At 40.4% G+C, this 19053-nt stretch overlaps 1 protein-coding gene across 3 annotated transcripts in view; it reads left to right on the top strand.

Moving 5' to 3' along the window:
* Positions 1-1936: 1936 nt before the first annotated feature.
* The window catches only part of Cfap206 (cilia and flagella associated protein 206), a 38620-nt gene continuing 21503 nt past the window's right edge, over positions 1937-19053 (top strand). For 2 of the 3 annotated variants that reach the window (XM_051187509.1, XM_051187512.1), the window contains exons 1-10: positions 1937-2036; positions 3108-3220; positions 3807-3890; positions 6081-6171; positions 9179-9367; positions 10747-10905; positions 12457-12665; positions 13071-13190; positions 15112-15310; positions 17589-17729. In XM_051187509.1, the coding sequence (XP_051043466.1) occupies positions 3113-3220; positions 3807-3890; positions 6081-6171; positions 9179-9367; positions 10747-10905; positions 12457-12665; positions 13071-13190; positions 15112-15310; positions 17589-17729 (1300 nt within the window). In that variant the 5' untranslated portion in view covers positions 1937-2036; positions 3108-3112. The remainder of the gene's footprint in view (positions 2037-3107; positions 3221-3806; positions 3891-6080; positions 6172-9178; positions 9368-10746; positions 10906-12456; positions 12666-13070; positions 13191-15111; positions 15311-17588; positions 17730-19053) is intronic. The other variant, XM_051187511.1, reaches the window with a different exon arrangement.

Genomic DNA, 19053 nt, shown 5'->3' with positions numbered 1-19053 from the left:
ATTCTTCAATTATCTACATTTTCCAAGTAAACTACTACTGTAAGACTTTACTAAGCCATACCCAAGCTCAGCATCTTAAACTAACACTCATCACATATGTTCAGCTTGGCTGGAGGTTGGCTGACAACAGCTGGGCTCAGCTAGGTATTTCTGTCTCAGGGAAATATAAACTTAGGGATAATGATACAGTTTTGTGATACTGCACTTACTTATCATCTGTGGGATCCTTGATTTGATCCCTATCATTGAAGAAAGGAAGAAGAGAGAAAAACAAAAGCAAGCAAGCTAGAAAGAAAGCACAAGCTACCACCATCACCACCATGACCACCACCAGCAGCAGCAGCAAAATGCATTTGTTCCACAATCTTAAGGATCTCCAGAGCCCACAAAAAAAGGCAGGTGGGTGTGGTGGCTTGTCTATCATCACATCCCATAGGAAGTAGAGAACAATCCTGCAGCAAACTAGGTACCAAACTAACTGAAAGCAGGAGCACTTGGTTTAGTATATAAAGTGGACAGCAAGAAAGGAAGAAACCCAGTGTCACTCTTAGACCTCCACATGCAGACATTGGACATGTACCAGCCACGTGCCCACCACACACACACACACACACACACACACACACACACACACACAAATAAAATTCTGGCTATTTTGCCCTGTCCCATGGGGTCAGTCGATGGGGACCCTGAGGGAGGGAGTGAGAATGAGGGGACAAGAGACTCTAGAGACAGAGACAAGACAGTATTCAAGTCTCGTTTATTGAATATAAGCACAGGGTTTAAGTAGTGGAGCAATGAGGAAATGGGCCAAAGGGAGGATGTGAGGGAGGCAGAATGTCCTTCCAAGCAGGATACAGGTGTTCTGCTATAAGATAAGCTGCTATACGATAAGTCTGCAGCTGGGACTCTTTCAGGGTCAGCCTGAGTTATATGCTTAACAGAAAACAGTCATAGGGGAATGGAAAATTACCAGTATGTTAGTATCTAAGAGAGTAGTAGGACAGATGGCCGTTAAGATGTTAACTTTGCAGAGAGCAGTAGGAAAGATGGCCGTTAAGATGCTAACTTTGCTCTGGGGTTTGCCACATTAGTCATGATGGTGCACACCTTCATCTCAGCATTTGAGAGGCTGAGGCAGAGGATGGTAAAACGGAGACCATCCTGCAAAACAGCAAGATCCTGTTGGTTAAAGAGGAATTCACTAGGGTCCAGCTCCAGACCATCCAAGACTACATAGTGAGACCTTCTCTCAAACACACAAACAAAAAATGATTATCCCCAATTCCAAACACAGAACTTTCCATACTTGCATCTTATGGATGGTAGGAGCAAAGTCTCACTATACACTGTAGGGTGTCTTAAAACTGCATTTTTCTATCTCAGCATCCCAGTATCTGTAACTACGGACCTGCATCGCCACATCTGATTTGAAAACACATCCCGAATGAAAAGTTTTCTTTTGGCATTTTGGAACACCAGCATATAGACTTCCTTTGAGCAAGAAAATTGAAAGTATTCCTTTGGGGGGGGGACTATAAACATTGATAACCCTAAGAACCCTGGGTCCTCTCGTTCTTTTCAGCTGATGCATTTTCCACGCTTCCACGTTCGTAAATTAACAAGAACAGTAAGTACATCTGTACATACAACATTTGTTTCAGAACTCGTGTTTCATTGTCTTAATACTGAGGTGCAGTGAAAACATCATTTTCACTTGGTCTTGATCTATTGGGAATCTGAGAGGGAAACTGACACCCTTCTACTCAAGGCTCCACCCCAGCGTTGGGCCGGGTTCTTCACTCGCTCCGCCCTCTGGCTCCACCCCACTGCCAGGCCCCGCCCCCGGCTTCTGGCGTCGTGTTCGGTCTCCACGGTTACGCGTCCCCTGCCAGAGCTCAAGAGGCTGGCCAGGGAGATCAGCGGCCGGCTGGCGTTAGGGCCGAGGCCAGCGCCCTGGGAACTCCGGGCCCTTAAACGGAGTGTATACCCGGAGAAGAGACGGACATCAGACAGCTGAGAAGCTGGTGCTGGTGGTTGGTAACAGATAGGGATGGGTGGTCGGCCTCCAGCTCTGTGCAAGCGCGCAGGAAGGAGTGGGTGGGCTCAACATGGTTGTGTGGTCCAAAGGCAGTGCCTCAGATAAGCTCTCTGGCACGTTGCTAGAGTACTTGTCCAAGCCGCGAACTTTTCTACACGCGGGAGAAGGTGAAAACAACAACCCCTTTTTTTTTCCGGATGAGCAAACTGGCTTCCAAAGAGATGCTTGTCTCTCTGGTAGATGCGATTGGACACTGATGGACTCCAGGCTGTCTGGTTCCCCACACAAACCGACTAAGGCTACTTTACCCACCCCTCGGAGCGCTCCAGTGTTACTCGTTAGAGGACAGTCAGGAGCCCTGACTTAAAATTACCACCCTTTTTCCTAGTTTATAATAGATGAAATTATGGCCAGTTCTTTTTTCGAGGTTCATAACTCTCAAGTTTTTATTGTTTGCTTGTTATGTTTTTAGTTAGAGGTTTTTGTTAGCGTGGATAATCCCAAGGATGGATTAATTTGAGAAAAAGAATCTTCTTATAGTTGTGAAATTACACTATAGTTGTGAAAGGTCTCTAGAGAGTGCACTGATAAGTATTTTCTTTTACAAGCTGTATTCTTACCACCTACACAGATAGGGGGTTGGGTTTTTTTTTCCCTCTCAAATTCTTTTAATTTTTTAAGCTTTTAATTTTTTTTCCTGTTTTGTATTTTGTTTCTGAAGCAGGGTCTCACTATGTAGCCCTGGCTCACTATGTAGACTAGGCTAGAGTTAAACTCATAGCGATCTGCCTTTATCTATCTTCCAATTACTGGGATTAAAAGCATGTACCATCCTACCTGGCTAATTTCTTTTATATTTCACGATATATATTTTGTATGGTGGCATCATTTAAATAAGGGGGAATTCCCAGTCACTCTCTGTTGTTAATAAAGTCATTTAAAATGGAAAAAATGAGGGTACAGTAATAATTCAGTAGACATTATGTTATTCCAGATCTATTAATGGAATCTAAAGTGGAAAATACGTAAGCGAAATTACTAAAAAAAAAATTATTGCTTTATTTAGCCACAATGCCTCCCACTCAAGCAGAAAGTGTTATAAAGAATATTATACGAGAAATAGGACAAGAATGTGCAGCCCATGGAGAGATTGCTTCTGAAACAGTGGTTGCTTTTATGGTAAGACTGATTAATTTTGCAAATTTCTGTTTATCAAAAAAATTTAAAATGTGATACCAATGGTTTTTTTTTTTAATTCTTGGAAGCTTTCCTAAATGCTTTAGTTGAAATATCATTTAGATGATATTGATATCAGATGAATTTGTGAAAAGTATTTTTCCAAATCTATAAAGTATGTTGTAGATTGACAGTGACTTATTTGGGAGATCCCAGGAAGCTTAGAAACCTTGATAATATTCTCCTGTAACATTCTAACATATGTTTTTGTTCAAATATATACTGTAAAAGTTATTCCCTGCTTCAATTTCTGTGTTCTTGGTTTGGGTAACAACACACAATGAAAACATATGATATCCCATAGTTTCCTGCTCTAAAACTGTAACCATTGCTTTCAGTCTCTTTGGTATGTGATTTTCTAGCTCACATTCAAGTCTGATGTTTATTGTTTTCTATCTCCAGACTGTAAGGAAAGCACTAGTGAGTGGGGTTATAAGAAAACTAGCTGGACATCAAGGCAGTTGTCTAAAATGGAAATGAATTAATTTCATTATAAGAAATAAAATTACTTAGCATGCTCTGTTTCTAGGTGAAAGCTGTCGTCCTGGATCCAAGCAATGGCTTTAACATGGATAGGACCCTCATCAAGAGTGATGTGCAGAAGCTTGTCAAGGTGATTGACAGTCCTCGTACTTGGGATTATTTACTTTCAGTTTTAAATGCAATATTTGTGTTGTCCATCATTGTCTTCAGCAGTGTTATAAAGAAACCCAAAGTGGTGGTATCAATAAGTGAGGGATTACTTTCTAATAGAAGCAAGTCTGGAGGTACGTAGGTCGTTCTTTCTGGCTTCCGTGGCTCTTACCTTTGATTTCCCTCCATGTTGCAGAGTAATTGTCATACCTCCTGATGGAAGAAGGGGAAAGACAAAGGGCTTAAAGTCAGATTTGTTGTCGCTTTCTATCCCCAAAATAAGAGTTTCTCTGAACCCTTACCATGTGGTTATATTTACTGGTCAAATGACACAGAAGTGGCCCCAGGACACATAATGCAAACCTGTGGTTCTGTGTTAGTAGGAAGATGGGAGCAAGGTGTCAGGGCTGACATCTGTTCAGTGCTCTGGTGAGATCCTGCTCTTTATCTCCCACTGAGACTTTCAACAAGTGACCTCTAATATACCTGTACTATGGAGTCAAGTGGTTCTCCATGAAGATTCATATATTGGATTCCATGTAAGTCTGTTAAAATCAAAGCAAAACTTATCTTACTAAGCAAGTAAGTCTTCCTGAAAACAGATTTTTAGAACAAAGGGTGAGGATTTTAGACATCTGTAATGTTCAGACTCTAATTTAGTTGCTCCCTTTGTATTTCCCCCCAAAAATTCAACATTGCTTTCTGTCCTGGACTTCATGTATTTATTTCCTTTCTTCACACAAAGGAGAAGTAAACTTCCCTAAACCTGTATATGGACGTTTTATTGACTCACAGAAATGGCAGGGGAACATTTCACTAGCCCCCACCTTCTCTCACTACCTGAGGGAGAGGTAGTAAGTCTGTCTGCAGATGAGGTAAGGGTGAGGGAAGAGATTTGGAAACCTGGAGCTTGGAGCTGGGGTCTGATCAGAATGATGCCACAGAGAATCCAGATGCCTAAAGCTGGCCTTGTTGACTTTAGTGTGATAGAAATGCTGTTCTTAGGAGAAAGGAAACGACTGTGGTAGTCAGTGAGAATCTACAGGAAGTTACAGAGGAAGTTCAGGAAAGGATCTAGGAAGAGGTCTGAGTTTTTTCTCCCCTTCTCAGCTGAGTGGGAAAGCTCAAGTGTAGTGTACTTTTAATACAGTATATGTATGATTTCTCACAGTATATAGTAATCTTAACAACAATAATTGTTTCCTGTTAAAAGCCATTGGATAAAGGCACCTTTTGATTTGTAAAGTCCCCTGTGGGATCACTCCCCCACATCAGGATCGAGGTGTGCAGACAGACTGCTTCATCTTGTCCTTTCCCTGCATATCCCTAGGATAGCAGGACTGGTGGGTTGGGAGATGGGTTGAGGGTGGTGATGCTGCTGTGTGCCTTCCAACACCAAGTCTAGAGAGGCAGAAGGACATACCTCATTTATGGGGGTGGTGGGAGGGGAGCAGAGAAAATTTAGAGATTTTGTGAGGAGCTCAGGGTAACTGAAGCAGTGTTTTATAAAGTGTGATCTCCACCATCAGTAGAGTGGTAATCAGTTCTAAAATAGAGTAAAAGCTTCATGGAATATACACTCACATTTCAACAGCTTAAACTCCCCAATACATCAGGTTTCTTGCCTTCAGTTAGACCTGGGAAAGAACTTACTATGTTGATTGAGTAAATTGTAAACCCCGATGTCCTCAAGGAAAGAAAAATTACTATAAAAGAGGTTGTTGCTTAAACATCAGGACCACTGCTGTGATGTTTTATTCTTTATTGTTCCTCTACTCTCCCCCTCCCCTCACCCCTCTTTGTCTCTCTGTCTCTCTCCCTAAGAGACTTTCCTTTTGTAGTTCTGGCTGGCCTGATACTTGTGTAGATCTTCCTGCTGCTGTTCCTGAGTGGTGAGATGCTAGCATTGCAGGAATACACCATCATGATCTGCCCATTTTCTTCTCCTTTTCAAAATAACTTAGAAAAGTATACCTCAGTTGGTAGACTGCTTATGTGGCATGCATAAAGCCCTGTGTTGGACACCCAGGCTTTCATTGCATAAAACCAGGTGTGGTTATTGGAGCAATGGGGAGGGAGATGAGACCAAACTCAAAATTCAAAATGCAAACAAACCACTTGAGTGTTTTAGAAAATATAGTAGAAGTATTCATGTGATGTTCTCTTCTAGCTTTGTGTGGCTCGACTCTTGGACAGTAAAAATCCATCCCTGGATACCATTAAGATGCAGGTCTACTTTGATATGAATTACACAAGTCGAGGTAACATACATACCTATTTTCATACTTTTTTTTTTCTTATAAAGGAAAACATTTATTTTGGGGCTAGTTTACAGTTCAGAGGTTTAGTTCATTATCAGAATGATGGGAAGCATGGCACCAGGCAAGTAGACTGGAGAAGGAGCAGAGACCTCTACATCTGGTTTGGCAGGCAACAAAATGAGAGACAGCAGCAGACTGAAAGAATCAGAGATGTTGGGCTTAGCTTGAGCTTCTGAAACCTTAAAGCACACCCTCAATAATGCACTTCCTCCAACAAGGCCACACCTCCTAATAGTGCCACTGCCTCTGAGCTTATGGGGGCCATTTTCACTCAAATTATCACATTCCATGTCCTGTCTCCCATAGGCTTGAAGCCATGTCATAATGCAAAATGCATGTAGTACAACTTCAAAAGTTCCAACAGCCTATAATAGTAACAGCATGGTTAAAAGTCCAAAGTTCAAAGTCTCTTCTGAGACTCATGCAATCTCTTAAATATAATCCTTTGTAAAAGTCAAAATAAAAAAAGCAGATCACATTTTAAGAGTTTTTAAAACATTGCATTTTAGATAAGAAGGGTTAATTTGGTTGACAATAGATTTAATTGTTTAAGAAATTAACTTTTATCAATCTCTTGATATTTTCCATCTTTTATCTGTTAGGTAATCTTCATTATTATTAATAAAATTCCTGAGACAATCAGTTTACACAAAGAAAAAGTTTGTTTGGACCCAGTTTTAGCAGTTTTAGTACATGCTTTTGTAAATGGAGTTCTTAATTGGTCTAAATATTAAAAGCTTGGAGTCAGATATGGAGGAAAATACTGAGAGGTCAGAGAGAAGGAGGAGCAAGGCACAGCCAACTTTTCCTCGTTAGTGTCTCAGTGGACACGAGAGTGTGTTCCTGTTTCTTCCTGCTTGCATCCTCTCTCTGCTCAGCCATCTCCTTCCTGTCTGACTGTACAGACCTCCAGCTATGGTTAGCTGGTGGCAAGCTCCATTCTCTGACCCTCAGACAGGCTTTATTTGTACAAGCAAGATATCACCACATACTATGTTGGCCCTGTTGCTTTTGGGCCATGGAGGCACATCCTGGCAGAAACAGGAGTCTGAGATAAGTCACTTACCTCATACAAAAGAGAGGATGAGACAGGGGGGTCCCCAAAGGGCAAACCTTCAGTGACCCAGACACTTCCCACTGGACTCCTTCAAGGTCCCACGGTCTCCTAATAATAAAGTAGACTGGATACCAACCCTTTAATGTATGACCTCTGAGAAATAGTTTACCATATTTAAGAATATAATAGTGTTGGAAATCCAAATGAGAAAAATGCCAGTTTCCTTTATGAATGCTAAAAGTCAGTTTAAAACTGTATGCTCATAAATTTATGTTTCCAAGTTTATCATTTTTAGCCTTTATGGCATTAATATATAACAGAAACTAAACCATTGAAGTTAAAGTTCTTAATTTTTAGATTTTCTTATTCTTGATTTATTATTTTATAATATTTAAATTATGTAACAACTCCAAAACAAAGTATATTGTGGGAAACTTAACTTCAGAACATATTTAATTATATTCACTATTCATCTTATATTTATGTTTAAGGTATATATCAAAGATATGTTGGAAATGGGGAAGGAGAGAAAGGAAAAGAAACTATTTTTATAATGCAATCATTAGCCATTTTGTGATTTTATTTTTTTCTTTCTGTGCAGTAGGCATTCAGATATGCTAATATATAAAATAATATCTCTTACATTTTTGCTTAATAACAATGGAATTTCAAAGAAAAACATAACTGAAATTAGAGAAACTTAATTCTTGTTTTTTTAAGTTTGTAAAAGTTCTCAGTTGCTTTGGTGGTGATATTGTAGAGATGAATGTTGCATTGTTGAATTGTGATTGGGAGAGCTTACTAAGTTACACGAATTGTTACAGCAGTAAACATAGCCTCCAGCCACAGCATGACACAGGTAGAAAAAGGAAAGGATAAATTCTTTATGCATTTGCTGGCAAGTTTTTTTTGTTTGTTTGTTTTTGTCAGCTTTAGCATAATCAAGGATCACTGGAGAGAGGGAGGGAACCTCAACTGAGAAAAATGCCTGCATCATGTTGACCTGTAGGCAAATCTGGGTGTTTTCTTGATTAATGATGGATGTGGGAGTGTTCAGGCTATTGTGGGTAGTACCATGCCTGGACTGAACAAGCAGGCTGAGCAAACCCCTGGGAGCAAGCCAGTAAGCAGCAATCCACTATGGCCTCTGCTTCAGCTCCTGCCTCCAGGTTCCTGCCCTGCCTTCCCTCAGTGATGGACTGTGATGTGGAAGTGTACACTGAATAAACCCTTTCCTTCCCATGCTGCTTTTGGTCATAGTATTTATAGAGAAAGAGAAACCCTAAGACAGATCCCATGTAAGGCCTCACCCTCTTTGGGGAGAAGAAAGGGGATGGGAAGGGGCTTGGGGGAGCAGGGGAGGAGAGGATGGAGAGGGAACTGGGGTTGATATGTAAGACAAGCTTGTTTCAAATTTAAATGAAAAATATTGTTATAAAAAAGAAACCCTGAAAAAAAAAACCATGAGAAAATGCAATATCGATTTATCAGTAATATTATTCCGAGGAAATTTACCTAGAACTAAAATAAGTATGATTGGAGAAGAATATATAGACTACATGTTTAATATTGTACTACCTACGTTTACATATTTATGTGTGTTTACATTGTATGTTTTGACAGAATACTCCATTGAAATTGTTGTAATAATGTTTCCTACTAGATTTCTGTATTTAGGCTTCTTGCTGGCCACTCTTTTATTTTATCATTCCACCTTAAGAAGTCAGGGTTTAGGGATTTAGCTCAGTGGGGCCCAGTTCTAGCACTGAAGGTAGGGTGGCAGCAGCTTTTGTTTTCATAAAATTGCCACACACTAACTAGCTTTCCCTAGACCTTATCTGAGAAGTCTAAGTACTAAAGATGTGAAATCCTGCTATTTGCTAATTTTAGAGGACTTTCTTGAGGAACATCATCGGGTCTTGGAGTCCAGATTAAGCAGCGTTAGCAGAGAAATTACAGACAACAGAGCATGCACTAGAGAAGAACTGGAAAGTCTCTACAGAAAGATCGTCAGTTATGTGTTACTGCGGTCTGGGCTTGGATCCCCCACGGACATCAAGATCGTCAGAGAAGCAACAGGTAACAGAGAAGTAACAGGAACGATTTCCCTTCCGTAAGTGAGCCCATATGTATTTATGTGCATCTGTGTTTGTGCCTGTGTGTGGGCAGAAGATGTGTGTGCATGTGTGCCTGTATATGTGAAAGTAGAAGGGGAACTGTAAGGAGAGAAGAAAGAATCAGAGGGGAGAAAAGGGAAAGCAACAGGAGGACAAAATATTTCATGTTTTCTCTCTTATTTGGAATCTATGTATGACACGAATTCAGAAAGGAAAGTGTCTGAGGGGAGCAGGAGGAGTGGAGAGGAGGGGCATGGGGATATAAATATGACCAAAGTACCACCATGCAACCTGAAAATGTCAGAGTGAAACCCATTATTTTCTGTGCTAACAAAAACAAAAAAAAAAAATAGTAATTTAAAAAAGCAACTTAGGCTGGGCAGTTTTGCTGCATGCCTTTAATCCGAGCACATGGGAGGCAGAGGCAGGTGGATCTCTGTGAGTTCAAGACCAGCCTGGTCTACAGAGTGAGTTCCAGGACAGCTAGGGCTACACAGAGAAACCCTGTCTTGAAAAACAAAAAACAACAACAAAAGCAACTTAGAAAAACAACAACAACCTTATAGACTGGAGAGATGATTCAGTGTTTAAGAATGTTTGCTGATCTTCCAGAGGACCTGAGTTCAATTCCCAGCATCCATGTCAGGCAGCTCACAGATGCAACACTCTTTTCTAGCCAGTGAAATAGTATTCTTTTTCATTTTTCTAGAGATGGTGCAAACCCAGTGACCTATTCCACCAACTAGTGGAACATTAGTAGCATTGTTAAGGGCACTGGGCTCATGGGGTGATTGAGAGCTGGAGGAGAATGGACCATATGGGAGGAAGGCATGGAGTCTGTCATCTAATTAGGATCTTGAAAGGGGAAACCTTGTATTCTCAGGAAATGCTCATCTAGTTTATACTTTATAATGATGATGGAGCTAGGGCTAGTGAGTGTCTATAATCCCCAACACCTGAGAGGTGGGACACAGGAGAATCAGGAGTTCAAAGCCTGCCGGATACATGGGGCTCCCTCCCTCCACAAAAACAAAAACAAGATATAATGCAGGACTAGGTAAGCTATCCAACCTTCCCATTACATTTTTCCATTATTAGATTTTTCTACTCAGAGCGTTTTAATTAGAAAGATCCCCCCCTCCAGTTGATTAGTTAATGAGGACAGAGACATGAGGCAATAACATTGTTTTCAGTTGCCTGGCCCTGGTATTTGGTAACTTGCTATGTATTCCTTAACAGGTGTCATAAACTGTATAGGTAACACTAGAAGGGCACATCCCTTTACATCTAAGTTCTGACACCATTGACCCACTCTCCTGTTTTTCTCTGGATCTATTGCAGCTGCTCTGCAGAGTGTTTTTCCTCAGGCGGAGCTGGGAACGTTTCTGACTCTTAGTAAAAAGGACAAAGAACGCCAGCTCAAGGAGCTCACCATGATTGTTACTGGAATTCGGTTATTTAACAGAGACTGTGGGAAAGGAGGAGAAGGCATTGACGATTGTAAGTCATTTAGGCTAGTCCTGAAGGTTCTGTGTGTTTAAGGCACATCTGCTCCTCACAGTGGAGCAGATGACACACATCACACCACTGATAACTCAGGAGGCAGAGGCAGGCAGACCTTTGTGAGTTCAAGGCCAGCCTGTTCTGTTACACAGCAACTTTGTCCCAAAAAAACCACAAACAACAACGACAAAAATGCAGTTCTGTTCATTAGAAACAACCTCTCTTCATACTAGCTAGTAGTTCTTAACCTTGCAGAGGCAAAGCCTTGTTTTCTGTACCATGAAGCTAGTGTATGAAATTGAGTCAGTGACTGGAATGAGGGAGTAGCCCAGATGCCACCCTCTTAACTCAGTGGAGTGTGATGTTACTTTATGCCAGCCAGAGGGAGGTTAAAATTACCTAGGAAAGAAAACTGTGCTGGTGTAATTAATGGGATGAAAAGACCAAAGAGGAGTTATTTGAAGATCTGCAAATGCAGAAACAACTTCTATGGAGTTATATATGTAATGCTTTATTTTTATTTTTTTTTTTTTTAGGCAGGGTCTCACTGTATAGCCTTGAATAGCCTGCTATGTAGACCAGGCTTGCCTCTGGTTCAGAGAAATCACCTGCCTCAGCCTCCCAAGAGCTGGGACGAAAGATTTGCACTACCACACCCAGCCCCATAGTGCATCCTTTGTTTGTAAGTTCGAGAATGCTTAGAAAATATCTAATATAGGTCCTGATGGTAGAAGTAATTTCATGTGAATTTTAGACTTCTGCATGCCCATTGATAAGGCATTACTGTCTTTTACATAATCACTGATCACTCCTCTAACTAGCAACAGCCAGCCGCTCTGCCTGTCTTCCTACATTTAAAGGGCTGGAAACCACTGAGTTACACCCCAACCCAATGAGGGTTTTGTTGTTTATTTTTTAAGAGTTGTTATGAAAAGTCAAATTTCAGGGTTGGAGAGCTGGTTTAATGATTGCTGCTCTTAGAGAGGACCAGGGTTTGGTTCCCAGCACCCATATGGTGGCTCACAATCATCCCCTTGAACTAGACCTGTAACTCCATTCCCATGGAATCTGGCACCCTGGCCTCTATGGGTACTGCACACACATGCTGCACAGATACTTGTAGACAAAATGCTCCTACACATTAAATAAGCATAAAATTACAAATATCAATTTCCCACCAGAGAGTGCCTTTCATTGCTAGGCTGCTTTGCTTATTTTCAGAGTCCAGATGGGGTTCATACCTACATTTTAAATTTGATTTTTCTGAAGGAGCATGGTTAATATAGCACATAACATCACAATCTATCTACATTTTCTATATTTCAGTGAGAAAAGTGGATCTGATTGTACTTTTTCTTGCTATTCTGACACTGGTTTTGTTTTGACAGTTTCTTTTCTGTATTCGGTAGGACCATGGAAAATAGGCCTTATTATTATTATTAATCTGATAAGGAAAATCTGCCTCAATTTAATGTTTAAAATACAATTACTTTCTGCTCTCATTTCCCTTGATCCTCTTTCTGCCTCTTCATGCCTGTACACAAACAGTGCCAGCCATTCTCCATGAAGCAATCCCAGCCACCACACAGCACATTGACGCCCAGCTCCAGATTGCCCAAGACCAGGCATTTCGATACACAGCCATCCTTGAGAAAGTGACAAAGAACCCACTCATGACCAAGGAGCTTGAGCCATATATGTTAAAGGAAGCATTGTATAATGTTCGGCAGTATGAGATCTTCCTCCAGACTGTTTTGGTGAGCTAATGCCACAAGTTCTGGCATTTTCTGAATAATGCAGCCTCTTGATAACCGGGTGACTCATGAAGGCGGTATCCTTAGGAAGTGACATTGCCGTGGTATGATCGGCGATTAAAACAGAAGCAGTAAAGCTAGGTTTGACCTTAGTGGAACTGTATCACAGAAGTTAGTTTGTAGTCGTTGACTTTCTTTAGTACTTGGTAGTGTGATTAGTAACATGCTATAATTAAAAGTGGTGTGGGCATTTGCAACACTTAATTCGGAGCGTCTGTTTTATACATTGTTTGGCAGGGAGTGGCACTCACAATGTCATTTTCACTTGGTTGGGAGCAGGTAGGGCTCAACACGTGGTCTGTATAGAAAAAGTATAAAATATTAATACAGATCATGTTGTCCTCACAGTCAGATATAATCACTTGCGCTCAAGAAGTGGAAATGATGATAAAACAATTAGCAGCTCAGCTGGAACAATTGAAAATGACAGTGAAATCCAAGACAGCTGTCCCCACATCACAAGTCTTCGTAAGTATCCATCACCCTCCTGGGCCTTGTGTGTGTGAGTGAGAGAGAGGTGGGGGGCTCTCAGTATGTAGCCCTAACTGACTTGGAACTTGCTATGTAGACCAGGTTGGCCCCAAATTCATAGATATCCCCCTAATGTCCCGCTACCTCTGTCCCTGGCTGCTGGGATTACAGGCATGCTCCACCACACTCAGGGACTTTGACTATTTGACATGTATTTTGTCTTATTTATTATTATGGCAAAGGGGCATGCTGCACTGCACATGTGGAGGTCAGAGAACACATCAAGATTTGTTCTCTTCTTTCTTAGTGGGATCCTGGGACCGAACTTGGGTTGTCAGGCTTGTGAGGGCTTTTTACCCATGGCGCCATCTCGCTAGTCCACTTTTCTCCCCTGTGATTAAACCCAGTGGTGTACAAACTAGGCAAGTACTCTACTGCTGAGCTAACTCCCTAGGCTATAGGGTTTGTGTGCTTGTTTGTTTGTTTGTTTTGGTGTTCTGTGTCAGTACTTCACTATTTGGCTCAGTGGACACCCTAAGTTGTTACTGTGCATCCCTTGTGCCCACACCTTGTACGCTGGGATGCAGGCATGTGGCCCCCATGGCAATGTCATTTCTTCATGCTGAACATCCTTTTGAGTCCTATAAATCAGTTCAGAATCCCTTCTACTTGTATTCCATTAGAATAATATCATATACTGTGTAACAGTTTTATACAAGTTGGTCCTGTTCTTCACGATTATGTCTTAGTAATAGCCTGCTTCTTGCTTGATGAGGGCAGTTGCTACTGAAGGAAGTGATAATCTCTAGTAGTGATGACCATAGCATCTATGGCAACAGACGCATCCCACTACAATGTTGAAAATGTGTTTATAGAGCTGAGAAGGTAGCTCAGTTGGTAAAAGGCTTTCCCCACAACCACACAACCACACAAGCACCTGAGTTCAGATCCCCAGCACCTAAGGAAAAAAACAGGTGTGGCGCTGGGTAGACAGAGCCAGGAGGATTTCTGGCCAATCAGTGAGAGATGCTAACTTAAGAAATAGGGCAAAGAGAGACTGAAGAAGATACCCAACACCAACCTCTGGCCTCTACATACTCCCACTCCCACACATGGACAGGGGCAGGGGGTGGAGAAGGTGGAGGGAAGAAGGGAGGGAGGGAACAAGGGAGAGAGGGAAGGAACATGTTCAAAGAAGTCTGTCAGAAATTGCACCAGGCACAGAGGTGGATAGCTGAAGTCTTAGCTGAAAGGAAGGTAACCTCTTCATTTGTCAGGCATTGGCTTTCTGAACAATACCACTTTATAGAAAAACATTGCAGCCTGATCTGAATGAGGAAACTGTAACATGTACATGCATTTCACATGGCTTTAGACGTTTGGAACTGGTAACTTACTGCAGTCATTCTCAACATCAGTTTTAAAAAACAAACTTATGTGAGGCCTGGTTGATTTTGTTTGTTCTGTAAGTCATTAATCTCTATTGTGAGTAAATACTGTATTTTGATGATCTAAAGCTTTAGCTTGCAGCTGTCTCAGTGTGACTAAGATACACATATGTGCGTTCCTGTATCTTCTGATTCATGACTGGGCCAGAGAAATCAGCTAAAATTTAGTTTGTAAACCAAAATTTTCAAGTATATTCTCATCCTTAGCCTTTCAAGGTTAAGTGTTACTATTCCTTAGGAGAGCAAATACATTAGGCTACTTTCTGAGTAAGTAACTTTTTAACATCTATGCCAAATGAAAACCTTTGAAAGAAAACCTAGGTTTCCCTCTGCCTGACTCAGGAGTCTACTCTAGTTTATAAAGACTTTGGCTATAACAGAATGGGTTTCTTTACCACTCATATTTATTTTTAAGAATACAAGGATGACTGTCACTCAGTTCTGTTTTTGGTGTTTCTTTCTCTCTTTAGCCTATATTCATTGCACTGGCAAGTCTGTGGATGAGCTTTCAGGATGAGACGGTGCTGATTAGTGTCCTCAGTAATTTGACCACTAACCTGGAGCTCTTCCTGGGCACTCATGAGCTTCTCTTTCCTGAGAAAGTGATCCAAGGTCTTCTTGATGGTGTCATTGTGAAAACTGACATGTCTAGAATCAAGGAGCATATGGGTAATGCACACTAACCATTGTTTCCTTCTCCTTAAAGTTACCTTTAGCTTAAAGTCATTGTTTTTGTCTTAAAATCTTTATTCTATAGATTTCTGATAAACACTAAACATCTTAATTATGAAGGACTGGTATTCATTATAGAAAATACAGAAAAAGAACAGACATGGTGACACACACATTTAGGTTTTAGCATGTAGGTGGTAGAGACAGGAGGGTCAGGAGTTCAAGACCAGCCTAAGCTACACGATAAATTCAAGGCCACCCTGGGCTACAGGAGACCCTGTCTCAAAAGATGTGAAAAAATAAATCTAGAAACTGAATATTTTACTGTCCAGAAATTAATTCTTATTGTAGTTCTTCATGTCTTGGCTTTGTGTGTTTGTGCATTTATATTTCAGTAGTACTGGTTTTGTAATTGATGTACTGAGAAAAATTCTTGTTATATTTGTTGCAGATAAAGCTCCATTTTAGACAATGGTATTTGCTACATATCTTCTTAGTATCAAGTTGAGATTTATGAACCAATTACTTTTATCCTTATAAAATTAATTGAGCTAACTTTAGGGGCTGGAGAGATGGCTCAGTGGTTAAGAGCACTGGCTGCTCTTCCAGAGGTCCTGAGTTCAATTCCCAGCAACCACATGGTGGCTCACAACCATCTATAGTGGGATCTGATGCCCTCTTCTGGCATAAAGATGTACATGCAGACAGAGCACTCATGTAAAATAAATAAATCTTTTTTTTTTTAAAAAGATGTATTTATTCTTATAGAAAGGTTGACATTATTAGTGAACTTTGTATCATTTCATAAACTTTTTGCCTTTTCTGTCTCAGTTAAAAAAAAAATCTAAAGTTTACGAGAAATATCAGAGTTTAGAAGTTAAAACTCAACCTTTTTTTTTTTTTTTTACAGAAAAATGAAATTAGATGATTCACTGATTTCTTTTTAAAATTCTATTTTGGTAAAAACAGAAAATAAGAATATAGCAGTGACTCCATTTCTTGAATTATTTGAGTATATAAGAACTGAAAACTGAATAGATACACCAAAATCCTCTCAGTATAAGTTTTTATTACTTATGTGACTTCATTACAACAGCATGTCTAAGCAGATATGAAATGAAATTGAAAAGTTGAAGTAAGTTCAATTGTGGGTGTTCAGTTAAGCTGCAACTTCTCAGATTTAGAGATGTCATTTCCTACCAGAGTCAGAACTTTTTTATCATTAGAGTATTTGATCAGGTTACTCCTCAGTGAACTGAAAGAGCTAATATTCTGAAAGAATTTAATTTATGCCTGCTTATCATTCCTAGATATAAACCATTTATTTTCACCAAGTTAGGCTTTACCTTTAGTTGTAGATATAAGGTCAAGCAAATAGGATGTTGGCTCTTTGGGTCTAGAATCAGACATATTAGAAATATGGAAATAGTTTTTCATGAATATATCACTTGTATCTATTTATTCATGTTAGTGATCAATGTTTGCAAAGCAACTGGTATGAGGAACTATCTTTAAAGGTCAAAAGAACAGGAAAGAGAGACGTTCAGAGAGTAAGAGCACTAGCTGCTCTTGTAGAGGACCCACGTAATGGCCTGCATCATTTTACAAGGGGACTTCAGCACCTTCTTCTGGCTCTGGAGCACCAGGCATGCATGTGGTGCACATGCATACATATGTAGGCACTCATATATGAATGTAACATAAAAATAACTAAGAAAAAAGTCTAAGGAACAAAAATTATATACCCTTTAATCAAAGTCAAACCAGTAAAAGATGTCTTCTACAGTTTTGGAATACAGTCTAGTTATATAAACACTGTATTTAAAGTGTTGTCCATCTAGTGTTGTACCAAGACATGTGACATCTTGAATGAAGATGATCCTCTAGGTCACTTAACTCTTTCTGCTCATCTCCTTGGGTGATGTAATGTGTGGCAACGGGAAACATTGCATACCATGACAGAAGAGCTTTGGTTTGCTTTCCTGCAGCTGCAAAGCAGGTTTTTTGAAAGGTTTCTTGGTATTGCTCATTCTGGGACAGAGCTCTATTCCACATTTGCTCTAGCAAGTTACTGACTTGGACTTGGACAGTCACTGAGACATTCACACTTCTTTACATGAATACTACCCCAACAAGTCTGATCACAGGGAATTTTGTCAGTCAGAAAAAGTACAGATGATAAAAAGTTAATGTTTAGAATGACTCCTGCTGATTTATTTAGGAAATTGCATCTTCTCAAGGGTTGAAAACTGTTTCCTGTTCTCTTCCATTTTAGAAGAAAGAGTACATTTGCCAGATTTCAGAAAACTAGAATGGCTTTTTCCGGAAACAACAGCAAATTTTGATAAGCTGTTAATTCAGTACCGTGGGTTTTGTGGCTACACGTTTGCTGCGACAGATGGTCTTCTTCTCCCAGGTATGTTATTGGAGATAACAATCTGCCTTCATGATGCCTGTTCCATACTGACTGCTTATTGTACCCACTTTGTTGTCCTATAAAACTCGATGGGTTCGGATGGTGAACCAGGCAGGGGATGCAGAGATGGCCCAGACATGGTCCTCACCTATGGTGCTTACAATATAACCTGGTAGGTTCAACAAGAGTTTGTGAGGAGTAAGTGATGGGAGGTGACAGTTTGACTGTCTCTAATCTAAAATGCGTCAGGCCAAAGGGATTTCTAAGTATAGACATGGGAGAATGAGATGTATTAAGAGATGGGTTTAAACACAGACCCAGTCATGTCTCATAGACATTTTATGCAAAAAGCTCTAAAATAGTACACTACTTTTAGTGCACCTGTATTTTTACTGTGACTTATCACAGGAATTTCCTTTATGAAGGAATTCAAGTTGTTTCTGATTTTGGAGCATTTCATATCTCATAGTAAGGAAATTCAGTCAGTATTATGTAATATGGACTCTGTAGTGCCCTAAAAAGGAGATGATTCAGTCCAGAAACATGGTTTAATAGTGCTAAAAATAGTGTCTTTAAAAAAGTTAACTGAAGCTGGGCAGTGGTGGCACATGCCTTTAATTCCAGCACTTGGGAGGCAGAGGCAGGAGGATACCTATGAGTTGAGACCAGCCTAGTCTACAGGAGCTAGTTCCAGGACAGGTTCCAAAGCTACACAGAGAAACCCTGTCTTGAAAATCCCCCAAAAATTGTTTTTAAAATTAACTGAAAAAGACACACTTGTTTAACTAGTGTGTCCACTTAAAATACTCTTGGTCACTTTGCAGCCACACTTCATTACCATAGGTTAGGATTTCTCTGTTAGAGTCTTCTCTCTGTGTTAGCTTTCTATGTTTTACAGTTGGGTATTGTTTGCTGACAGAATTGCTGGAATTCTGGGCTTGCCTGGTAGAGAGAACAAAGTATCGTATTCTTTGTTGTTATGAGGAACAAACACACTAGAAACATGGCAGTGAGGGAGTGACAGGCAGAGTCTACCTGATGTGCTAGTAATAAAGAGACAAGGGAATGTAGAGGACGGCCAGGCCATTTCTGAGTTCTCCCTGAATGAATTAGTGCTGGTCCTTTTGCCTCTGTCCACTGTGTTGTTTCTACTTATTGCATCTTTGCCTAGATATCAGAAGCTATTCACTCAGAGGGACTTTGTAGAATGTCTTCAACTGTTGCGAATTTAGACTACATGGCTTACACCTGAAGTGACACTGGCTTACCATACTGTCACATTTGTCCTTTCCAGATGACTTCATGTCTATCAGAAGTGTTTTTC

This window comes from Phodopus roborovskii, unplaced genomic scaffold (assembly GCF_943737965.1).
Source record: "Phodopus roborovskii unplaced genomic scaffold, PHOROB, whole genome shotgun sequence".
Taxonomy (NCBI): Eukaryota; Metazoa; Chordata; class Mammalia; order Rodentia; family Cricetidae; genus Phodopus; species Phodopus roborovskii.
Note: the sequence above shows the minus strand (reverse complement) of the source record. Positions and strands in the feature narration are given on the sequence as shown.